Source organism: Podarcis gaigeae, assembly GCF_964106915.1.
Source record: "Podarcis gaigeae genome assembly, chromosome: 2".
In the NCBI taxonomy this organism is placed as follows: Eukaryota; Metazoa; Chordata; class Lepidosauria; order Squamata; family Lacertidae; genus Podarcis; species Podarcis gaigeae.
Window position 1 is genome coordinate 50,510,309 of NC_139679.1, and position 22,149 is coordinate 50,532,457.

Sequence of the window (22,149 nt, forward strand, 5' to 3'; positions counted from 1 at the left end):
GCTAGAGCAACATACAGTACATGCTTACCTGCATCTCCACAGGAAAGGTGCCACTATTGAGAAAGCCCTCTGTCTTGTTCCTTGTAAAATCCCTGTATTTCTTCAACGCTGAATCCCCAAGTGTCACCTGAAACCTGCATAGCATCTAGGAGATCTGAGTCTATTACCTTGCCTACCTCTTGCCAGTGCCATCCTCTCCACTCCAGCCTCTGGCAAGGATGAAGGGAGGGGCAGAAAAAACTTGGTACATGGTCTCAGGTCCCATCAATCATTCCCACTCCCTTTCTTTATGGCTTTCATGCCAAGCTTGTTTACTGTTTTGTGACATTTTGGTTGCCCTAATAAAGGTGTGCCTTTGTGGAGTTTGTAATGATTAACATTTTGTATTAATATGAGTTGCTCGTCTCCAGTAATGAGGATGCATCTTTTATTCAGTGTTGCTGTAGGGAGATTAACACAACAACAATTAATAATTTTATTATTTATACCCCACCCATCTGGCTGGGTTTCACCAGCCACTCTGGGAGGCTCACAGCATATATCAGAACATACTAAAGCATCAAACATTAAAAACTTCCCAATACAGGGCTGCCTTCAGATGTCTTCTAAAAGTCAGATAGTTGTTTATTTCTTTGACATCTGAAGAGAAGGTGTTCCACAGGGAGGGTGCCACTACCAAGAAGGCCTGAATCCCCGTAACCTTGCTTCTTTCAATGAGAGAACCAGCAGAAGTCCCTCTGAGGAGGACCTCAGTGTCTGGACTGAATGATGGGAGTGAATACGCTTTGGCCAGGTCCAAATACATTTTTTTAAGAAGCAGTTTAATAACCACTTATTTAAGCCAGTCTAAGAAGACTCCCTCACAGAGGGAGTCATTCACCACCCTGCGGAGCTCATCGCCCAACCCTTCCCAGCTCGCTTTTAGGATCCAGGATGGGCAAGGATTAAGGAGACAGATGGTCGGTTTCACTGGTCCAAACAGCCTGCCCATATACCTGGTTCACTGCTTGCCACTTCGCATGCTGATGAAGCTCATTTCCAACTGTTTAAAGCAGATTATAGGACAGCTATATTTTAAAAATGGTTATCTTTAATAAAAAGAGAAAAACACACTGGTTTTAAAAAGAGTACAGAGCAAGTTCTTGCAGGGTTGATGAATACAGCAGACAGAGCTTAGTCTTAACCAATATGTAATTGTAGAATGGCAGCTTGGGCTGTGAACCTTGGTATGACACTGTGAGCATGTCCCAATTTCCATCTAATAAATGGTGGGAGGTATGCTAGTTCTATATTAGGCAGATATGTTTAGTGATTTGCAATGAATCTATTGATATTAATCTGTTTTTAAGGTATCAATTTCATTCATAATTTTAAAAAAATCATATGCCACCTTGGCACTTCATCCCTTGGTTACATTGACTGCCCAGAGGAGAGTGGAGTGAAGAGCAATTTTAGACTTCTGTCTTAATACCTGACTGAATTTCCATCCAGATCTATTTAGATGAGTTGTGACATTAAACAAAAATAAATACATACAAATGTAGGAATTGGTGTGGAACCTGTGTGTATTGCTGTATGTAATGATCACATGGTTTTATTTGGTTGACTGCATACATTACTAAAATAATATATGGTGGTCGCATACAATAAATCTATGCATGTATTTTCTCTACATGAGAAGCTCTTGCATGCAGGAAATGGTGTGAAATTTGTCACTTTTTGAAGCAGACCCCTTATTTGGCTTTAACCATTAAATGTACAGATTTTTCCCCAAACACATGGGAGCTGTGAAATAATGTTCTTCAATTTCTTGACACCTTTTGCACTCAACTGTGAAACACCAAAATAAAACTACAGAAGTGTAAGTTGCTTAGAGGAACAGGGAGGTGATGGTGTTGCTCTGATCATATTTGGGGAAAGCAGCAACTCCTTTGAGGCTATAGCTTTCTTTCCAAATGCTAATTGCATAAGCATTATGAGTACTAACCTGTGTAACTAAACATGAATGGTGTGCTGTTTTGATTTGCATTGCTCAATAGGCAGTAATAAACACAGAGAGAATTCCATCTGCAGAGGCCAGTACTATGACAGGCAATCTTCTTGGCACTGCGTGGGGCCAAGCAAAAAGAAGATCAAATACCTGAGCTGTAGTTGAGCCCAGGGTTATTAAGAGCCCCCACAACTGCTTAAGAAACAGCCAGTTAATTCAGCACCTGTGAATCTAGAAGTATTTGACACCTTGTGGATTGTAATTTTGTTCTTTAATTTTATTCACTTAATCATAATAGGTTGAAGCTAGAAAACCTGAAAGTCTTTTGTAATAGGGGGAATCCATGTGTGGATTTTGTGTTGTGCTGTATTTGCTGCTTTAAAAAAACAAACCCTTCTTATAGAATTAAAAATGAGATCTGAATTACTCTAACCACCAACCACCTCATGTGCTCTATCACTGAGGTATGGTGAAGGATGGGTAAATATGTCAATTTTTGTTTCTCTTGATTTTTCATTCTTCCTATATTAAGTCCAGCTCTCCACATTTTCACATTATTTCGCCATTTAAAAAAATTCTTCACTCCACTTCTGCACAGTATGGTTGCAGGTCCTGTCCCCAGTCTATGTACATTGAATTAAATGGCTCTCTGGCTGTGTTGAATGTTTGTGTATATGAATCAGCCTCTCCAAAAGCTTACGGAAGAATGCAATGCTAACAACCAATACCAAGATAAAGGGCTACAAGACCTGTGTGTTGAGCACAATGCTTTACGGAACTGAGACGTAGATAACTTACGCCCACCAGGAGTAACACCTCAATGTCTCCCATAAGCACTGTGTGAGGAAGATTTGGGGCTTTACATGGCAGGAAAGAATCTCAAACAAAGATGTGCTCTCCCAAGCCAACATTCCCAGCATGTTTGCACTCCTGTATCCGCAAAATCTGTGCTAGCTTGGTAATGTCCACAGAATGGAAGATCTTCAAGGGCATGCATTATGGGGAGCTGGTTTCAGGCACCTGGACCTTTGGTAGACCAGCTCTGTGTTACAAAGTTGTCTGCAAATGTGACACGAAGGCTGGCAACATTAACCCTCCTGTGTGGGAATCCCTTGCATACGGCTGCAGTGCCAGGAGACAGTCAGTCAGGTCATGTATCCACAGCAGTGACCAGAGGAGGAATGACTGCTGGGAGCAACACAGAAAGAAGAAACACCATGGTGCATCTGCAGCAGCAAACCAGAGGCCTTCATCTTCCCCAACTGCACAAAATGGGTATCTTCCATTTCAGTCAGTACAGTCATAGCAGGTGCTGTAAGTCTCCAAAAGTTTGACTTCACCTCCAAAGGTGTACTCTTCCACTGTCTTCTGAGACAGATGGATGCCTATCAACCAACCATGACTGTATGATCTGAAACCCTGGAAAAATAAGGATTTCCCAGTAATGCTGGAAGAGTCCCCCACTAATAGCCTTGCTCTCCATTATGTCTTTGCCAAGGTTGCCTTTGGCCTGGTACTCAGACTCTGCTATTAAGAGGGCTCCATGTATATGCTTGTTATGGATTTAGGTAGCACATGAACACTTCAGTGAGCAATGAAGCTTTAAACATTAGCTTAATGCACAGGTAATGACAACAGCTGCAATTTACCAGTACATTGAGTTGCTTGTAGCGCTTGCTTTCAAAGCTGGTGAAGTTGCAATTTCAGCTGAATTTGGGGAAATCACTCAAAGCATCCATTGTGCTGCGCTATTTCAATGACTTTTGTTTGTTTTGATCATTGCAAAATCTTCATTGCTGAATTTTTTTGGGGGGTGAAAATCTGTAAATTTTGATAATAAACCTGATTTGCAATGGGTGTTGAATAATTTCAGTTGCAAATGTCGCATCCTGACAATATAACATTCATTTGGGTTTCTTTGGGGAGGAGGAGCAGATGGCAGGACATGAATGTTCTTCCTTTTTCCACATTATGTTAAATAGCTTCTTTCTTTCTTTTTGTCATATTAATTAATTTTAAAATCTAGCCCTCATAGTGTACAATGAAGGACTCGTGCCTATGCTTACATGGAAGTCTGTACTAAGTTGGCCCAGAATAACTGGTGTTTTCAATCTGTAAAATGTTCTGTGTACCCACAGTTTCAACAGTAGTGTATGTGAGAATATAGCCAATTTCCTTGCCCAGCTTTCTGATCATGGAACAATTCAGAACTTGAAATATGAACAAAAGCTGACTCTGCAAGTTTTATCTGATCAAAAGCAGTACAGTAATGTGTCTCATTTGGATGGCCTCCAGCTCTGAATCTTATCCGTGTCTCCTTTAAGCTTCCTGCCTTGTTACTTCGCAGTGAATAAACTTCAGAAATTGTTCACAGCTTGTCTTGGATATAGATGTGAAAGTATGATACAGGCAAACATTGGGACATTCTATATACCTGTTCTGTACTGTGGAGCTAAGAGTATAGAAAAATACTGACTTATTTTCACCAGGACAATAATCAGGACTCCACCAATCAACATTAGACTTGGCCAGACAAAAGTGAACAAAAGGAACTCTGGAAGATATAGTCTGTATAAAAGGACCGTGGCTTCTTGTCCTGATGGGTCATAATAACAATAAAACACCTTGGCTTCTGTGAAATTTTGTCTTACTTTTTCTACATTCTCTTGAACTGCAGTATAATTCTTCAGAGTCGGGGGGATGTAGGAGCACTGCAGAAACAAAACAAACCCCAGGAAACCAGTTAATCATAATTACTCAGTAACAGGAAAAGCCGTATGCTTACCAATATTGCTTTCTGGCAATAAGTGCCAGCTGTGAACTAGATCATTAATATATGTATTATCGTTTCTTTTGTATAGAGGGAGGTGTACTTCCAAAAGCTTCCCTCAGAATTTTACTTAAGCTCTTTTGAAATGAAGTGGAAGAACTCAAGCAATCTGAGGACTAATTTCAGGAGTCACTCCCAAATGGATAATTGGTTCCTATGGCAATTGGGTGGGCAGGAATAGCTGTGGGGATGGAATTTGCCAATAAGTATGTTTATGTTTCCCCAGGGACGCGGGTGGCGCTGTGGGTAAAACCTCAGTGCCTAGGACTTGCCGATCGCACGGTCGGCGGTTTGAATCCCCGCGGCGGGGTGCACTCCCGTCATTTGGTCCCAGCGCCTGCCAACCTAGCAGTTTGAAAGCACCTTCGGGTGCAAGTAGATAAATAGGGACTGCTTACCAGCGGGAAGGTAAATGGCGTTCCGTGTGCTGCGCTGGCTCGCCAGATGCAGCTTGTCACGCTGGCCACGTGACCCGGAAGTGTCTACGGACAGCGCTGGCTCCCGGCCTATAGAGTGAGATGAGTGCACAACCCTAGAGTCTGTCAAGACTGGCCCGTACGGGCAGGGGTACCTTTACCTTTACTATGTTTTACCCAGCCAGCACAGCACCTACTATAGGAAGGTGCTAGTGTGGAGAAGACCTTCCCCTAAGTCACCACCAGGCACACTACAGTGGGGTTGGTGTCCCCTGATCTCAGGCAATGGGTTGGATTCTATGGAAGGAGCTGCTCTCTTGGACAACCAGGTCCTAAACTGTTCAGTGCCTTATAAGGTAGCAACAAAAACTTAACTCTGCTTGACATCAAAGGCAGCCAGTGATGCCTTTAGGATAGGTGTGTGAAAGAAGGTGTCACTGAGAATCATAACCACCACATTTTGTAGTACAAAAGTGTATCAAGGACTCTCTGGATTGCACTTTCAGTATTTCACCATAGTTAAATACACAGAATTTTCCCCTTTATTGATGTCTAATACAGAGTATCTGAGAACAGAATGATCTGCTGGGAGTTATAAAAATGGCCTACATTTCAGCGTTATTGTAAGGATTATTAAATCCTTGTGAAATGTTTTGAGGACTTGGGGGGAAATACAAAATAAATGACTATTAGACAAGAGTAACCAGTATGGGTGGGTGTTGGCATAGGCCACCCTACTGAGAGTGGCATCACTGCTGCTTACCTGGATAGTTCTCCCATAGACCTAACCTCACCATTGCCCTGCTGTTGGGACAGTAGCTCTGTGGCACTGCCCTTCCATGTTACCCACCCCTACTAACAGAGCTCAGTCACATAGAAGGGGAGGAAGGATGTCCAGAATTATGAAACTTTTGACAGTTGGAGCAAACCTGTTTCCTTGTGTAAGACAATCAGAATTTCTTATTATAATAAGAAATTTACAATTTATCTAATTTTTCTTGATTATATATTAGAAATGGAGAAATATATAGCACTTCTTGTTTAGCCGCACAATTTAAGATCAATTAACTGCTCACTGTAGCATTTTATGTTATGTATATATTAAAAAAAGCTCTCTCCTGTATGTTAAACTGAAAAGTAGAACCAACAGCAGCAACAATGTAATAAAGAACTATAAATCACTTACTTCAAAGATGTAATTCTAATATGAGCAAGTATTTCTGTGCAATAATATTTATTTCTAAATGTCCTTGTGTGCCTGAGACAAAATACGTGAGCAACTATTGATGGCCTTGAAGCACAAGTTGAGCTTTCCATTAGGGAAATTTCCCATATTGTTAATTTGTCTAGGGAATTTTAGATATGCAATGTAAATAGGATTATTTCTTGCTAGACTATGAATTACTGTAAGACACTGAAACTAATAACAAATGCAGCTAAAAACAAACAAGTGAATGTACAAAATAATTCTGTTTAAAATAGTAATTCCCTATTTGGAAAAGGTTTTATGGCTTCTCTTATATGACTCAAACTGAAGTTGTTTGGATATATTGTAGGAATGAGCAATTTTCTTCAGTTTTGCTTTGCTATTCTGACACTGTGAGAACCTTTCACATGGGCTCCATTTGATTCTAACAGGAATTGTGAGTTTTAGAATGTCAGTACAGTGGTACGATTTTCCCTATGGGCTTGCTTCGCAAGACGAAACGTCTTGCGAGTTCTTGCGAGTTTGTTTCCTTTTTCTTAAAGCTGCTAAGCCATTAATAGCCGCAAAGCCGCTAATAGCCGCTAAGCCGCTAATAGCTGTGCTTCGCAAGACGAAAAAACCGCAAGACGAAGAGACTCACGGAACGGATTAATTTGGTCTTGCGAGGCACCACTGTAATGCTTTGTTTTTAAGAGCAAAAAATACCCCCCCTACTCCGCTTCTTAGGTCCTATGATTTAGGAGTTATATCAGGGTTTTTTCTGATATGGGTCAGATATGTGTTTTTAATTATCCATAATTCATGTGTGAATGAATTATTTAAACATTCACTGCACAATTACAAAAAGCCAAAATGTTTTTAAATGGTGGTTGTTGTTATTTTAGTATTTTTTGAATGTCTTGTTAAATTTTAGACCAATACCTCTGCAAGAACTGCAGATTGATTCTGATATTTGATTTCTATTCCAAGTGAAAGTATTCAGGAATATGAAACTTCCAAAGCTGGACACAAATCTGACCCAGGGGTCCGAATGGGCAAATCTATCAATTTCCATTTATCTGTTTCTCATCTTTCAGGCTTAAGATCATATCTCTGTTTTTCAGCATCAGTTTGCAATATAAGTCCTCATGACAATTTAGCAGTCCTCTAATGAGAATTTTTGTTAAGATATACATGTTTGCACTGCTATTTTATGAATTGTGTGCTATGAGAGATCTCAAAGTAATTTACAGTACAATTTTAAAAAAATGTATGCAATTTGCCCTAAAATAATGTGTTTTTTGCAAGTTGCTTTCAGTAATATATGCATTTAATGGTCACTATACCCTAGTATTTTGTGTACATTACTTGGCTGGAGAAATGCACTGCGAATTTTGGAAAAGTACAAATTTTTAAAGATGGCTGTTTTTCGGATTACAGTATCTTTTATTTCTGAAAGTGCAAATTAGGTAGGTTCACCTTTAAATGTGAACTGCAGAGAATTTCTCTCTCATCCCTATAATAGTGGCTATGGCCAGAAGCATGCAGGCAATCCATGCAGCCAATGTAATGTTTAAAAGCCTCTGGGCCCATGTATTGGCCACATACAGTGCTTTTTTTCTGGGGGGGGGGACGCAGAGGTACGCATACCCCTAAACATTTTGTGAATCTTTGTACTTTTGTCCATTTACTGTGTTTATTTTTCCTGATTTGAACTACAAAATGGTGATTTTCTTGAGTCAAAATGAGAGTACGTCTAAACATTTTTTTTTTTTAAGGAAAAAACGTACTGGCCACATATCTTCAGAGTCAGCACAATTGTCATTTAGGCTACACACAAACACATATTGAGTGAGCAAGTAATGCATGCGGATTGTCCAGCGTAGCCTTGGGATATGGCAGATTTTGCCATCCCTGACCATAGTTTATAAATTCTGCATAATTAAAGGATTGTATAATGTGGCAGAAGAGAGGCTCTTGGCCAAAATGCTACTTTTTGCCTGCGGAAGCAGGGATAGATAAATTTTTGTTTGAATCTGTTTACATCTCACATCTAGCGTCACCTGGCTCAGGGCTAGGAAACTGTATCAGAGTCAGATTTCCTTGGGGAAATCTTTTACTTCTGTGTGACCAGGAGCAATGGCATTATGCTTATGTTATCTATATGTGCATTGGAGAATATCTGGATTTTGACATTGGTATGTAGATTTAGTATCAAGATTTCTTATGAATATAACTCAAACCTTGGGGTTTCTGAACACGGTCTCCTCCTGGTGATAAAGCTTTACCACCTGCCCGACAGGTGTCAAATTGACCATGATGTCCAGACAAGGATATTGAAACTTATTTTCATCACTGGAGCCATCATTGAATGAACAGTGCTGCTGTTCCTTGATGCTGGCATTTTTCAGTTCGCATATACCTTTATTGGTCCAGACACTGTAAAAACAAATAAGACCCCCCTCCTGCTTTTAAATGCAGTACCACATATCACAGCTTTCCAGAGTTATAGCCATGTACTTCAGCCCAGTACTACTTAAATATTCAACTACTTCATTTATTTCCATAGCATTTCAGGCTGAACTCCGGCAAATATTTTAAAATGTCACTTTTTCAAATTATGCAGCAAGCGGTATTGTTAAGAAACTGAAGTTTAATGAATTATGTTGATGAATTCTATGGCAAAGTATGTAATTTAGACATTTTTCTCAGTGATTCTCAAGCTTTTTTTCTCTGTGCCACAGTTTCAGAATAAAAATTTGCTCATGCCACACTGAATTTTTAATTGATAAAAAATACATTGGGGGAAAATAAACAACTTCTAGCAGTGCTTGATTTATAACATAGAACACAGCAACTTTATAATATGATCATGGGGGGACTTCCGGGTCGGCGCCATCGCCGAATGGCGGGCTCCCTCCGAGCTCCGGAGGGAGCCGGCTTGGCAGGGGCTGGGTCCTACCGCACCGGCGATGCGGGGACCCTTAAAAACCACGGCCAGATTGAGGCCGTGGACATGGAGACTCGGCTGGCACCGTTAGCGCCCTCCCGACTCGTGAAGGAGCCTTTTTAAAGGCTACGGATCGGGTGCCGGGGAGAAGCGTGGTGCTTTGAGTTCTCTGCTATCCCTGCCGAGCGCAGCCGCATGCCATCCGGCGGAGAGCGCTGACTTCTTCTATTGAAAATTCGGCTCTAAAGAAGAACCCGTGAGTAATTGGAATATGGACTAAAAAAAAAAGGGGATAAATTTTTAAAATTTGGAGCGAACGGGGGAGGTGGAAAAAAGGAAGTCAACCTACCCCTAAATTGTAGAAGAGCCAAAACAAAGGACTGGACAACTAAGATCGAGTGTAACCTTATCTTGCCGAATCAGCAAGTTCGCGAGGGAAAATTATAAGATTGAGCTGGAGGAGAAAAGTGGAATTGTTTAAAAAAAAAAGCAACCCCCCCGGAATCCCTGGAGCGATTCGTGAAACTGCCTGGAGAAAAGTGATGGAGGTTTTGACAGCTGTCAAAGAGCTGTCAAAAAGGAAGATTAAAATAGAGACTTTGTTATGAGGACTTTGCCGGTTATATTTGTTACAAATTGAATACAAACTGTTTTAAATATCGGTCAACAAGCTACTTGGGCTGGTGGATGTGATTCTGGAAGGGAACTTTGTTACTGCAATCCACCTAGAGGAGCCGAGGGACATTGCATGTGTTTTTCACAGGAAATGTGAACAGTTGAATGGAACTTTCAATCTCCTGGGAAACTGCAGGAATGGAACACTATTTTGTCTACAGAGGTTTACACACTACAGGAAACAATGGAACTATTTGTTGGAAAATGAAAGGAACATGATGTAATGCTTTGCTTTAAGAATAACAAACCTCTGCAGAGACACTAGAAACTTTTGGAAAAAGAACATTTCTGTGGGAGAACAGAGAAATAAAAAGGAGGAGAATGATTGATAAGAACAAGGAAACAACAAGAACTGGACAGAACTGGGGGAACATTTGAGATATTCAGGTTTGACAAGCTTATGGATACAAAATTGGAGTTTTTACTCCTGGATATAAAAACCTGGATAGAAGAAATGGGCCCTTATTTGATAGACTCCTTCTACGATTGGACATCCGTAATTAAAGACTGGCAAAGAATCGGAGGGATATAGTATAATGTGGGAACTCCAGGAAGATATTAGAAGTGGAGGGATAGGTGAAACGCAAAGGGGAAAGAGGGGAGGGAAAATTGGAATCCAAAGGCTGTAAAATTATTATTTACATTTATCTTATTTTCATCTGTACTATGTTTGAAAGGGGGAAACCCGTGGAAGGGTATAGATCGATCTTAGGGGACGAGAATTTGGATAAATTGGGTCATTGATGAAGAGTGTAATTTGGGGATAAGAATTTGTTGAATTTAATTGCTTATTTGGAAGATTTGGAACACAAGAGGGGGTAGGGAGGGGAAGTCCTAGTTATTGGCAATAGATTGGATTTAATTTGCTTTGATTTGTTCTAATTTGGAAAACTTCAATAAAAATTTTTATAAAAAAAATATATAATATGATCATGGGACATCCAGAAAATATAAAACAATGCAGCTGCATGAGAACATGGATCATTACCAAAATATAATTATAAACAGGTATTTTAAATATGTATCTTAAGTATGTATACAAACTCAATGAGACATGTGAGCTTGCTTTTGCCGGGCAGTCTGGCATGGCATGGCAGTCTGGCATTGTCTGGCAGCCGGGCATGGCTGTATATAAAAAAAATATTATTTTGATACTATAATATTTCATTTTTTTATATTGTCCTTGAATCTTCCCGCCTCACTTGCCATCCTCTCCTCCCACACCAGCATAGCGCACCACACTCTTTGTGAACCACTGATTTATCTAATAAATTATATTTTGAAATATAGAAATTATCTTCATTCAATACAACTACTTTTAAGATGAGGTTCAATTTACAACTGTGTTAAAGCAGTGTGTAAATTGTGGTGTATGATATTCAGGTGCCTGTTAATGAACCTTTGCATCCTCAATTCTATATATGACTGTTGTCAACTGATAACAAACTAGGAGTAGTCTATATCTTACATTTATTTATTTATTTATTTATTTATTTATTTATTTAAATAAGGTTTCTTGTCTGGCCTTCACTATATGGCTCCAGGGCAGGTTGCAGAAATAGAATATACGATTAGAAAACAAATAAAACCATTACAATGAGAATATACATAAAACTGTTCCAGGTGGAACAGAATATAAATTCAATCAAAAAGATGGGTCCAGAAAATGAAACACCTTAACTGTCAAGAGCCCAAGGTAAAGAGGTGTGTCTCTAGCATATGGGAGAAGCTGAACAATGAAAATGCTACTAGCTACACCTCACGTACATACGCCTCACATACAAAGGTTTGTCAAGGTGCAAATGCAAGGGGTTATCTTGGGGCTTGTGGGTAGGCATTGAGAAAAGAGTATGGGGAGGAAATACCCTTTAACAAATGTGGTTGCTGCACATTTCTTTGCTGCCTTTTGCTAAAACAAAGGTAAAGGTAAAGGACCCCCAGACAGTTAAGTCCAATGAACGGCGACTATGGGGTGCAGCGCTCATCTCACTTTGCAGGCTGAGGGAGCCTGAGTTTGTCCACAGACAGCTTTCCAGGTCATGTGGACAGCATAACTAAACTGCTTCTGGACACCGTGATGATTGCCAGAGCGCACAGAAACACCATATACCTTCCTGCTGCAGTGGTACCTATTTATCTACTTGCACTGGTGTGCTTTTGAATTGCTAGGTTGGCAGAAGCTAGGGCAGAACAACGGGAGCTCACTCCATCCTGTGGATTCGAACTGCCAACCTTCTGATCGGCAGGCCGAAGAGGCTCGGTGGTGTATACCACAACATCACTTGCATCCCAACTTGCCTTTTTATAACCATATGTTACTGGCAGAGTTGGAAAAATCTAATATACATACATTCATCCCTGATTGTTTGGTTTCTGGTATTAGTCTCCTCTGCCCTCCCCTCCTAAAATCTGGCTGTTGTTAAATAAAGTTTTTATTATAGCAGTATTCCCTTACCGCCCCCAAACAGATGCTACTCTAAGTTCTGGTGGAATTTGCACAAATAGCTTTACTGTTTGAAAAAGAGGGTAGGTGTGCATGGTATATGAAATGACAGTGCCAGGGTAAATTTAAGATAAGCTAATTCCTTTCTCAAAATATGCACAGTTCACCTCACTGGCTGTGCCCACTATTTGTTAGTTAACTGTGGTCAGCTTGAAAGGTTATCACTGTCACAATGGGGAACACCATGACGGTTCTGATCTGAGCCATGACAGCAAGGATAAACATATTTCCTTGCTCCAGAAGCTAAAGCGCCTGCCATTTAAGCAATTCCAAGTTAACTTCTCTGTAGACAGAAATTTGATTAGGCATATTTAGCAATGAAGGTCTGTTATGAATGGATAGTTAATGAACATCCTGCCTTAAGTGCTTCCTAAGTGAAATAGAATTTCAGTTCTTAGAACACATTAATGTCCAGAATTATCTATGGTTAGGCTGATGTACTTAATTCAGCCAGCCATGCAGTTGTGGGGAACACATTGTTCGCTTCCGCAATAAGAAGTGTGTGATATGGACATTTGGAAACATGTTTGTGTGGTTTCTCTTCCTCAATTTCAGAGGAAAGAATAATGGAAATTGCAGAGGGCTCGTCTTTGTGTGGCATGTTCCACACACAGCATACATTGTTTCACGTGGAGAGAAGCACTGGCTCAATCTTCAAGATTGCAAGTTTTATTACTGTCAATGTTTAAATCAGGCTTAGATCACAAAATTTAATATTCCAAATGGACTGGACCAGGCTGTGACACTGAGACCCAGAATGCATTCCACATGTTGGGATAGTCCCGAATGCTGAAGGAGGAAACCACATACATGCCTGCTCAAGAAGTCCAGTTACCTTTTATTGTATAAGGGTACAATGGTGATTCCGATAAAGAAATACATGATCACTGAGCATGCTACCATTGCCAAGCCCAGGCAGAGTGCTCTGGTCTCCCCTCGTTTCTGTGCTGTCACCGGCTTTTTCCCCAACATGATTTATGGTGATGGATTCTGTGGCCTTTATCTCTGTGTAAAAATAAAATAAATAACAGAAGCAATCAGTTTTACCATTGTGGTGGTTCAACATACTCAAGAACTCATCCTCATCTTGCAAAGCTTGGATAATTTGTGTTTTTTTAAAAAAATCTATGCATACTTATATTCTGAGAAGCAAAACTCCAAAATAAACCCAGTAGCATGTGGAAAGCAATTCACTGAATGAATTTTGCATATTCAGGGATAATATTAAAATCCAAATTTCAGATACTCAGACTAATATATATCTATGTTTGTGTGTGACTTAATTGCTTGTCACATACTGTTTGGTTAATTTTGGAGTTTTACTGCACATACAAAGCTGGTCTGGTATGCTTTGTTTGTGGATGCAGCAGGCATATCAGGGACAGATGCATGTTGTCTTTTTATTTGTTGTAGTGGTCAGTGGTTCACATCTCCTTCATTGGCTGCTTCATGGGGCTTGTATACTGTTACTTTAGCGTGCTTGATTCAACACTGCTAGAATTAGAAAGTGCAGGTGAATATGACTCATTTTCAGTGTTCACCTGCACCTGTGGGCCAAAATGGATGTGATATTAATTGCTTGTCATGTTTTTAAAGCATTTCAAGGGAAGTTCCCATCAATTCCAATAAATATATCTAAACAACTCTCCCTTGAAAGGCAAGTTGCAGCTTCTGTGATTTTTGTTGGGACTTTGGCATGGAGTGAAAGAGTCAACTTCTTTGCTTTCCACTCCCATTGTCCTGCAGCTCCTCAAGCTTCTCCTAACATGACACCCCCCCCAAAAAAAACCCTCCAGGTATGTTAACTGCATTCACACATTTGTTTTCTAGGCTGTCCCTATGAACAAAGGGATATCTATTCTTAATGGGCATTTACTTGATGCATGTGGTGTTGATTGGGGTAACATGGTTCATTGTGATTCACCTAAGGCTTGATTTTTTTCACTTGAACTAAGCCTTTTCAGTGTCTCAGTGTCATCTAAGCACTAAAGCTATTTATAGCTATGATGGGTATACTTGTGCAGTGAATCTGCCAGCAGCCTCTAATGCATTAACTACCATGTCATTTAAACCTGCTGTGAACAGAGTTAGACAAAATACATCCAGCCAACAGAAGCAGTTGTATAATTTCCATTACAGCCATAGGAATAACACATACTGGCACCTCTCTTGGGTTATATCTTGCTTGTGCCAGCTCCAGGCACAGTAACTGAGTGCTCTACTTTTGGATTTGGATGTGGGGTAAGTAAGTTCTGCATTAATACTTCTACCAGAAATGATTCCCGGTGTCTCTGTCATTGCCTCCTCCACTTTGGCAAAGGAAAGTGGTGGCATAAAAGGAAAGTTATGGTATTTCCTCTAAAGCAGTAAAGGGATAAGGAGAGAGAGATGTGACCTCTCTCCCCTATTGTTTTATGAGGGAGGACAGCCACTTGTGTCTTGGTGCAGCTGCTCTCTCTGTCAAATGAGTTGCTTTGATGAAATGGGGCAAGCTTTCAACTCCAGCCTGCTGCTGCATGGAGCAGCCTTTAGTGCTTTTCTGCAAATTGGGCTGCCTTTGAACATTCTTTTGAAAACTTCAGCTAGTTCAAAATGCAGCTTCAATGGTTTTTTTGACAGGGATTAAGGCAGGCATAGGCAAACTCCGGCCCTCCAGCTGTTTGGGTCTACAGTTCCCATCATCCCTAACTAACAGGACCAGTGGTCAGGGATGATGGGAATTGTAGTCCCAAACATCTGGAGGGCTGGAGTTTGCCTATGCCTGGATTAAGGGATTAAGCAGGTGGCGCTGTGAGTTAAACCACAGAGCCTAGAGCTTGTTGATCAGAAGGTCAGCGGTTCGAATCCCCACAACGGGGTGAGCTCCCGTTGCTCGGTGCCTGCTCCTGCCAACCTAGCAGTTCGAAAGCACGTCAAAGTGCAAGTAGATAAATAGGTACCGCTCTGGCGGGAAGGTAAATGGCATTTCTGTGTGCTGCTCTGGTTCGCCAGAAGCGGCTTAGTCATGCTGGCCACATGACCCGGAAGCTGTATGCCGGCTCCCTCGGCCAATAAAGTGAGATGAGCGCCGCAACCCCAGAGTCGGCCACGACTGGACCTAATGGCCAGGGGCCTCTTTACCTAATTATACATTATCAACCACCACCACCACATTGGTGACCAGACTATTTCTGAACTTATCTCAAAGTGCTGGTGGTGCTATCTTCTTAAAGATCTAGTTTACATTGGCACCTCGGGTTACAGACGCTTCAGGTTACAGACTCCGCTAACCCAGAAATAGTACCTCGGGTTAAGAACTTTGCTTCAGGATGAGAACAGAAATCGCACAGCTGCAACAGGAGGCCCCATTAGCTAAAGTGGTACCTTAGGTTAAGAACAATTTCAGGTTAAAAACGGATGTCCAGAACGAATTAAGTTCTTAACCCAAGGTACCACTGTACATAGTTAGGAACAAAAGTTCTGCAAGGGAAACCTGCTCATGTACAGAGATTATCGTCATCAGAAGGCTTACTCAGTCCTGGTGACTTATTTATGGATTTCTTTTTCCTGTGAGGCTCACCTAATATGAACACTGATATCTTTTTGGTGCCAGGTAGGGGTGTAGCATGGGTGTGTGTGGGACTGTGGCCCTGGGTGCACCGTTTTTAGGGGGCATGAACCAGGTGCCCCCACACAGGGATCCCCATTTCACCCTGCCTGCTGCCAAGGATCTCTGGGCTCCAGAGCCCAGCCTGGTCTCGTTGCCACATCCCCAACCCACTCACAGATTTGCCTGCCAAGAGCTGCATGAGCAGGCAGGAGGTACAATATGGTCCCGCATGGCTCAAGTAGTGAGGGCTGGGCTGGTGCACAGGCTCCGTGAATCCCCTGTACCCTGTGTGCGCCCACCTGGCGGCATTAGCCGTGAGGACTGGGCAGGCTCAGTGGATTCTGTTCACACCTCCAACCCCTACCCCCGTTTGGCACACATGTGCGGGCAAATGACGCAACACTGCTGGTGCCAGGCAAGGCCTTTAAAATGCTTTACTAGGCTTTTAGTTGTTAAAATTGGGTATTTATTTATTGCTACCAATGCTGTATCTGCCACAATATGCTTTTTTATTGTTCTCAAGTTTTAGATTTGTGTGTGTGTGTGTGGGGAGAGAGAGAGAGAGAGAGAGAGAGAGAGAGAGAGAGAGAGTTATGAAAGCAGTCCTAGGAAGATCCCATGCATTTTGGTTTAAATATCATAGATCTTTGAAATGGTTCAGTGATATATTGTTGTCTCATGTGGTATTATTCCACCATTTCAAGATTGCTTAGAAATTAGTATACAATGCCTTAACAAGATCGTGTCTCTCTAAAGCTCACATGAGTTTTGCTACTCAAAGAGATAAGTACTAACACTTTCTTTTTCTGGTGCATTGTACTTCTAGGTTAGCAGAAAAAGCTAGAAATGTTGAGATAATGTTGACTGTTCTCAGGGTAACAAAACTTTCCATCTTTCTAGGGACTGGGTTAGTTTTATCTAGAAGCAAAATATTTTTAATCGCAGCATTCAGCAGCTTCATTAACTGTGAAGTGTTGAGTTTTGCAAAGTTGACCTAGCAGAAGAGAAAGTTTGAAGGGAAGGAATTCATTGCGATTCAGACACAGTCCCTCGGTATTTTCAAGAACCAGTCATCATCTTGAAAAAAACATGAGCCGCCATACCTGATTACTAAGGTTTTGAGCAGTGATGGACATTCCTATAACCATGTAGATGCAAGTCCTTTAGAATGACATTGTAAGGCAGATGTTCTCTGTTGGGCCTGTGAGGAGGGGAATAAAGAGGATATGAAATAAGAAGAGAAAATAATACATTTTGTATTCATTTCTTCTTCCTGTGCCCCCTGGTGCCCCCTCAATCTACTCAGGAAGTTTGGGGACCCCCCAAACAGGTTTAGAAGGTGTATGGGGTCATGTGGTGTTAGTTATGCATAGTTATAGACAGGGCCATCCTGTCCAGGAAGCAGATTGAGGCAGCCACCTCAGCAGAATCCAAGGAATGCTTCTGTGTGATCTCACCAGATCCTGGAAGCCACAGCCACACCACCCCAACATCCCTGGTTGTGGACCTTAAAGTCCTTTCCAGTTCTGCAATATGGTCACCTTATCTTAAACCACCAATGTAAGCCTAATCCCACTTTTATGGATATTTATCCAACTCTGTCTTCTGATTTATTTACTTAAATGTATACAGGGCTTTTCACCATCTATATTACCAAGTGGCTTACAACAATAAAATATGCAAAGTTTAAAATCTAAGTTGAACCTTCTAGAGTTAAACCCAACTGATTTTCAAACCCTGTCAAGGAAACTCAGAGACAGAAAATTAAAGCAGTGCAGGAAGACAGTGATGAGTCTGAACACTGGGAGGATGCCCTAAGCCTGACTTTAGAATCACCATATCAGGATGTCCACATAGTGGGAAATACTAGAGTGGAGGGGGGGTGGAGAAATACCTACACTGCTACATTCTTCTTCATCATCATCATCATCATCATCATCATTATAATTATTATTATTTCTTGAATTTGGATACAGCCCTATACCCACAGGTCTCAGGGTGGTTTACAGGATAAAATCACAATATAAAACTACAAAACACATAATCAAAATAGAAACAGAAACAAACCAATAACCCCCATTTTAAAAGGGCATTGGATGTGAATCAGCCAAAGGCCTCTTTAAAGAGGAACGTTTTTGCCTGGTGGCTAAAGGTGTATAATGACGGCGCCAGGTGCCACCCTCCAGAACTCTTGTGGTGAAGGCACACAAAGAAGGGCCTCAGGTGTTGGACCAAAATCCAGTTCACTTTCAGGGAGGAGGAAGAGGTCCTCACTTCTGCAAGCATGGCACCCAGATGCAAATCTGCTGCCCCTCCTGAAGTACCACCTGAGGCAACTGCCTCAGAAAGTCCTGAGGTAGCACAGGTCTTGGTGGTGAAGCACCAGGAAATACAAGGGTTATGTACCCCTCAGTCACCACTGCTTGGCTCTGCATCAAATGGTCCCCCAACTGCTCCCATCAAGCCTTAGGACCCTGCAGGTGGAAAAGTGGCTTGGGTTGATAATGGAGCACTTTCCCCTCCCCACCAATATACACTGTTGTTCTCTTCCAAACACCCCTCCAGGTACAGCTGTTCCTGAACAAAACAAAACAAAATGAAAGACTGGTTTTGTAATGCGTGACGCATGCAGCCAGACCCAAAGTACATGTTTGCATGCTCTTCCTTGTATGCATACATTCTGTTAACTTTGCTAGTTTATACTGACAGAACAATTCATGGTCTGCTCATTCCTGTGTCTAAGTTTAGTGCACGTACACAAATGGGTTAGCAATCCTACAAATTAACTTTCTGCTCAGCTGCTGGGGGGCGCTTTTTGTTGTTGAAATTATATAAATTGATTGAATTTTAAATGTCAACAGAGAGTTTAAATAGAACCTCATTCCCAAGCTTTGTGTTTGTGCATATGAATACAATGTGGAATTTAAAGCAATGAAAGAATAATGTCTGTGATAAAAACCCTAAATGTACATTGGGGTAATTTCAGTTCTGACTTAGAGACAAGCTTGTATTTTAGTAAATCAGCTGAAGCAATGTTAAAAGAAGCAATGCTAAAAGCTCCAAAGCTACATCTAGAGACTTTGAATCCTAAACTTTTTGTGGCCTTGCTGAATGTTGCTGGGTTTGGGAATTATTGTTTATGCATGTTGTATGTAATCATGGAACTCTGCTGCTACTCATGATAATCTTCATATTATGCTTGACCTGCGGGTTCAACTTCTATGGTGGATTTTAACTTTTAGATATAGAGTTCTATTTTTCTCCAGAGGAAATCCATTTCCTGTGGTAGTTCTTTTCAGTGAAGTCTCTGGTTGTAGGGCAAGAACTACCATAGTTTTCGCCCTCTAGGACGCACTTTTCCCCCTCCAAAAATGAATGGGGCGAATGCTCTCCACGCTTCAGGAAGCTATCAACAAGCCTGGGGAGCCTGCGGGAGCGCCCCGCACTCCGGGCAGATATCCGCAGCCTAGGAAGCCCTGCGGGAGTTCCCGCAGGGCTCCCTAGGCTGCGTATAGCAGCCTGCTGCCCGGAGCGTGGGCTGCGCTGAATCAGAGCGCCCCACGCTTCGGGCAGATATCCGCGGCTGGGGGAGGAAATAATTTTTCCCCCTTTATTTCCCCCCAAAAAACCTAGGTGCGTCCTATGGGCCGGTGCATCCTATAGGGCGAAAAATACGGTACTTGAATTTCTGCAAGTCAGCCTCATAGGGCTGCAAATTGTTGGGGATGTGGGGAATCTTCAAGTCAGCAAAGTTATGCTTGACCTACAGTCATAACATGAGGGATAAATGAGAATTTATTTCTGTAACCTATTTGAATCAAAGCTCAGTACACACTCCCTTGAGTTCTCCTCCATAAATTTGTGATGTGAATTGTTACCTTGTAGGTGCTGTCTGGTGATGCTGTCCTAGAAATAAATCTTAAGTGACACGAGATGGAAAGAATAACCCAGGGCCCCTGTAAACAGACATAACAATTACTTTTGTAGACAAAATAACATGGAGCCAGGAAGGTGTGTTTGTAACTTTCAGACACTTTGAAGAAGGACAGCAAACTTCATTTCTGCTTTTTTAAACTTTGTTTCTTTTATTCTTTGCCTCCTGGTTTGGCTTTTCTTTGTGTTTGTCTTGTTTTGGGTTGGTATTGCATAGTTTTCCCACTGAGTGCTTTATTTTGTTTTGTTTTATAATTTGATATGATTTCCTGCAATAAATGTTATCAGGATTATTCACATGTGACTTTTTGGGTTTCTTTATTTAATCTCTTAACCCATTCTATCACAAAAGTTCTAAGATAAATGTAATAAAAATGTGTCTTTTAATGAAAAGCAAAGCAACGCAAACAAACTTCTAAAGTGGCTCTTGGTTCATTCCCAGCCATGAAAGGGCTTTTTCCATTTAGTATTCTTAACCAAAAATTAATGACTACAAATCCACAGAAAAAATAAACTAGGAATGGGCATATCAAATTCACTGAATTCCTTGAGAAAAATTCGTTGCTGAAGCAAAGGATATTCATTTAGATGAAGCTAGAGCACTGGCCCTCACAATGATGCCTTCACACTGTGCAGTTCACAAGATCTTAGCATATATTATTCACTTTATTTTTTTCCTGTCCCTATATAATTTTTATAAGCAAAGGATTCAGTGAAACATTTCCTCCTGTGACTTTTTTTGTCCATTATTCAAAAATTGATTTATTTATTTTTTTGTCCTTTGCTGTCTGCAATATTTCTGAAATGTGTTTGCTATCTAGATGGGGTGGGGATGCTTCAGGAAATTTAGAATTGTTCTGTTAAAATACTCACACACCAAAACTACAGCAAAGGATTGCAAACAGGTAAACAAACTTCTCTGAAATATTACTTACAATTGCAGGGAATTGGTAAAGTCTTTGCCCAGAAGGTCTTGTGTTCATAATGTTTTTGACATATCCCGAGTCTGTTCCATATTAGCAATCAAGCAGCAGCAAATCCACAGCTGAAAAAACTCCATTACACGAAACTTCCTTGCCCTGATTGCTGGGACTGGACTTTTAGCTTAGCTCACTTATTATGAGATTTCTGTTACCATAAATGGTAAGGTATGGAAGTGTGCAGTCTTTTAAAGATTAATTGCTGCAGACTCTAAGCTGACCCACAGTGTTATGAACAACTCCAACCTAGGGCCCTATTTTCATTTGTACTAAATACAATAGATCTCTAAAAGATGCCTATTTGGCGGTACCTGTGTCAAATTATTGTATATTGGTTTCCTCCATTAAATGAAAATATATTTTCAAACATGAATTTTAAGTTAGATCTTGTGTGGTGTGTGTATAAAATAAATATTCCTGCAGAATCATAACCAGGTTGTAATTTTGCATCATTGTAATGAGAATTGTGTTTAATTATGCATTGCTATAAATCCGAGTAATAAAAATTGAATAAAGATCAGAATATGAAATTGTTAGATCCAGAGAAAGTTTTTATTTCATTGCTGTCTCCGGAATTACTTTCTGCTCCTGAGAGCACACCCTGAACAGTGGGAGACACTAAAAATTAAGCAAATGGCAAAAAGAGGGACTTAGATTTAGATTCAGATGTTCCTTCAAGGCTGGGTCAAAGGTTTGCCCAAATTCAGTATTAGCTCTTATATCCTTGTTGCTATACTCTTTTCCAGTTATGGGAAATGTCTAGTTATTGCAAAATCTTTCTAATGAGAAAACAGATCCAGATGTCCGGCAAGAGGTGCATAAAAACCTCTTCAACTATGGGGAGACACTCACACCTTAAAAGTAATTGGCTTCATACCTTTAAAACGTTAGCTTTCCAAAGATTTCCTTCTCTATCTAAGGAAGAAAGGAACAGGGCTAAAACTATTGTGGGGATTTAGGTTACTAAGTCCCTATGCTTTGCTAGTTCAAGGCTGGGTATTTAAAGGGAGTCTCAAAGAGCCATTTGTGTGTGTCAATGGGTGCAAATGTTGATGCAAAGGGACTTGATTGGTCATAGTTAATGCTATACCTTGGAG

The 22,149-nt window shown here is 40.9% G+C and overlaps 2 protein-coding genes across 8 annotated transcripts in view; one reads left to right on the forward strand and one right to left on the reverse strand.

Moving 5' to 3' along the window:
* Positions 1-22,149, forward strand: part of KCNIP1 (potassium voltage-gated channel interacting protein 1) — a 564,777-nt gene that overhangs the window by 123,311 nt on the left and 419,317 nt on the right. The window lies entirely within an intron of this gene.
* Positions 1,073-21,286, reverse strand: KCNMB1 (potassium calcium-activated channel subfamily M regulatory beta subunit 1). 4 transcript variants are annotated; one of them, XM_083719956.1, is made up of 6 exons: positions 21,008-21,183; positions 17,243-17,340; positions 13,386-13,555; positions 8,666-8,861; positions 4,642-4,701; positions 1,073-3,178 (listed from the first exon to the last, which is right to left on the reverse strand). In XM_083719956.1, the coding sequence occupies exons 3-6, from the start codon at positions 13,520-13,522 to the stop codon at positions 3,038-3,040; spliced, it is 534 nt and encodes a 177-aa protein (XP_083576082.1). In that variant the 5' UTR covers positions 13,523-13,555; positions 17,243-17,340; positions 21,008-21,183; the 3' UTR covers positions 1,073-3,037. The 4 variants fall into 4 exon arrangements, 3 of the variants coding, with proteins under 3 accessions (XP_083576082.1, XP_083576080.1, XP_083576081.1); XM_083719954.1 differs by having other exon boundaries at positions 1,073-4,701; positions 21,008-21,181; XM_083719955.1 differs by lacking the exon at positions 17,243-17,340 and having other exon boundaries at positions 1,073-4,701; positions 21,008-21,197.

Bases quoted from the DNA above. Each gene is read 5' to 3' on its own strand.
- KCNMB1 (XM_083719955.1), bottom strand. From the start codon at position 13,522: ATGTTGGGGAAAAAGCCGGTGACAGCACAGAAACGAGGGGAGACCAGA. The intron at 8,862-13,385 runs GTAACTGGACTT...TTGTTTTTACAG, and splicing joins GTACCCTTATACAATAAAAG to TGTCTGGACCAATAAAGGTA. The intron at 4,702-8,665 runs GTTTGAGTTATA...TTGTTTCTGCAG, and splicing joins CCGTGTTCAGAAACCCCAAG to TGCTCCTACATCCCCCCGAC.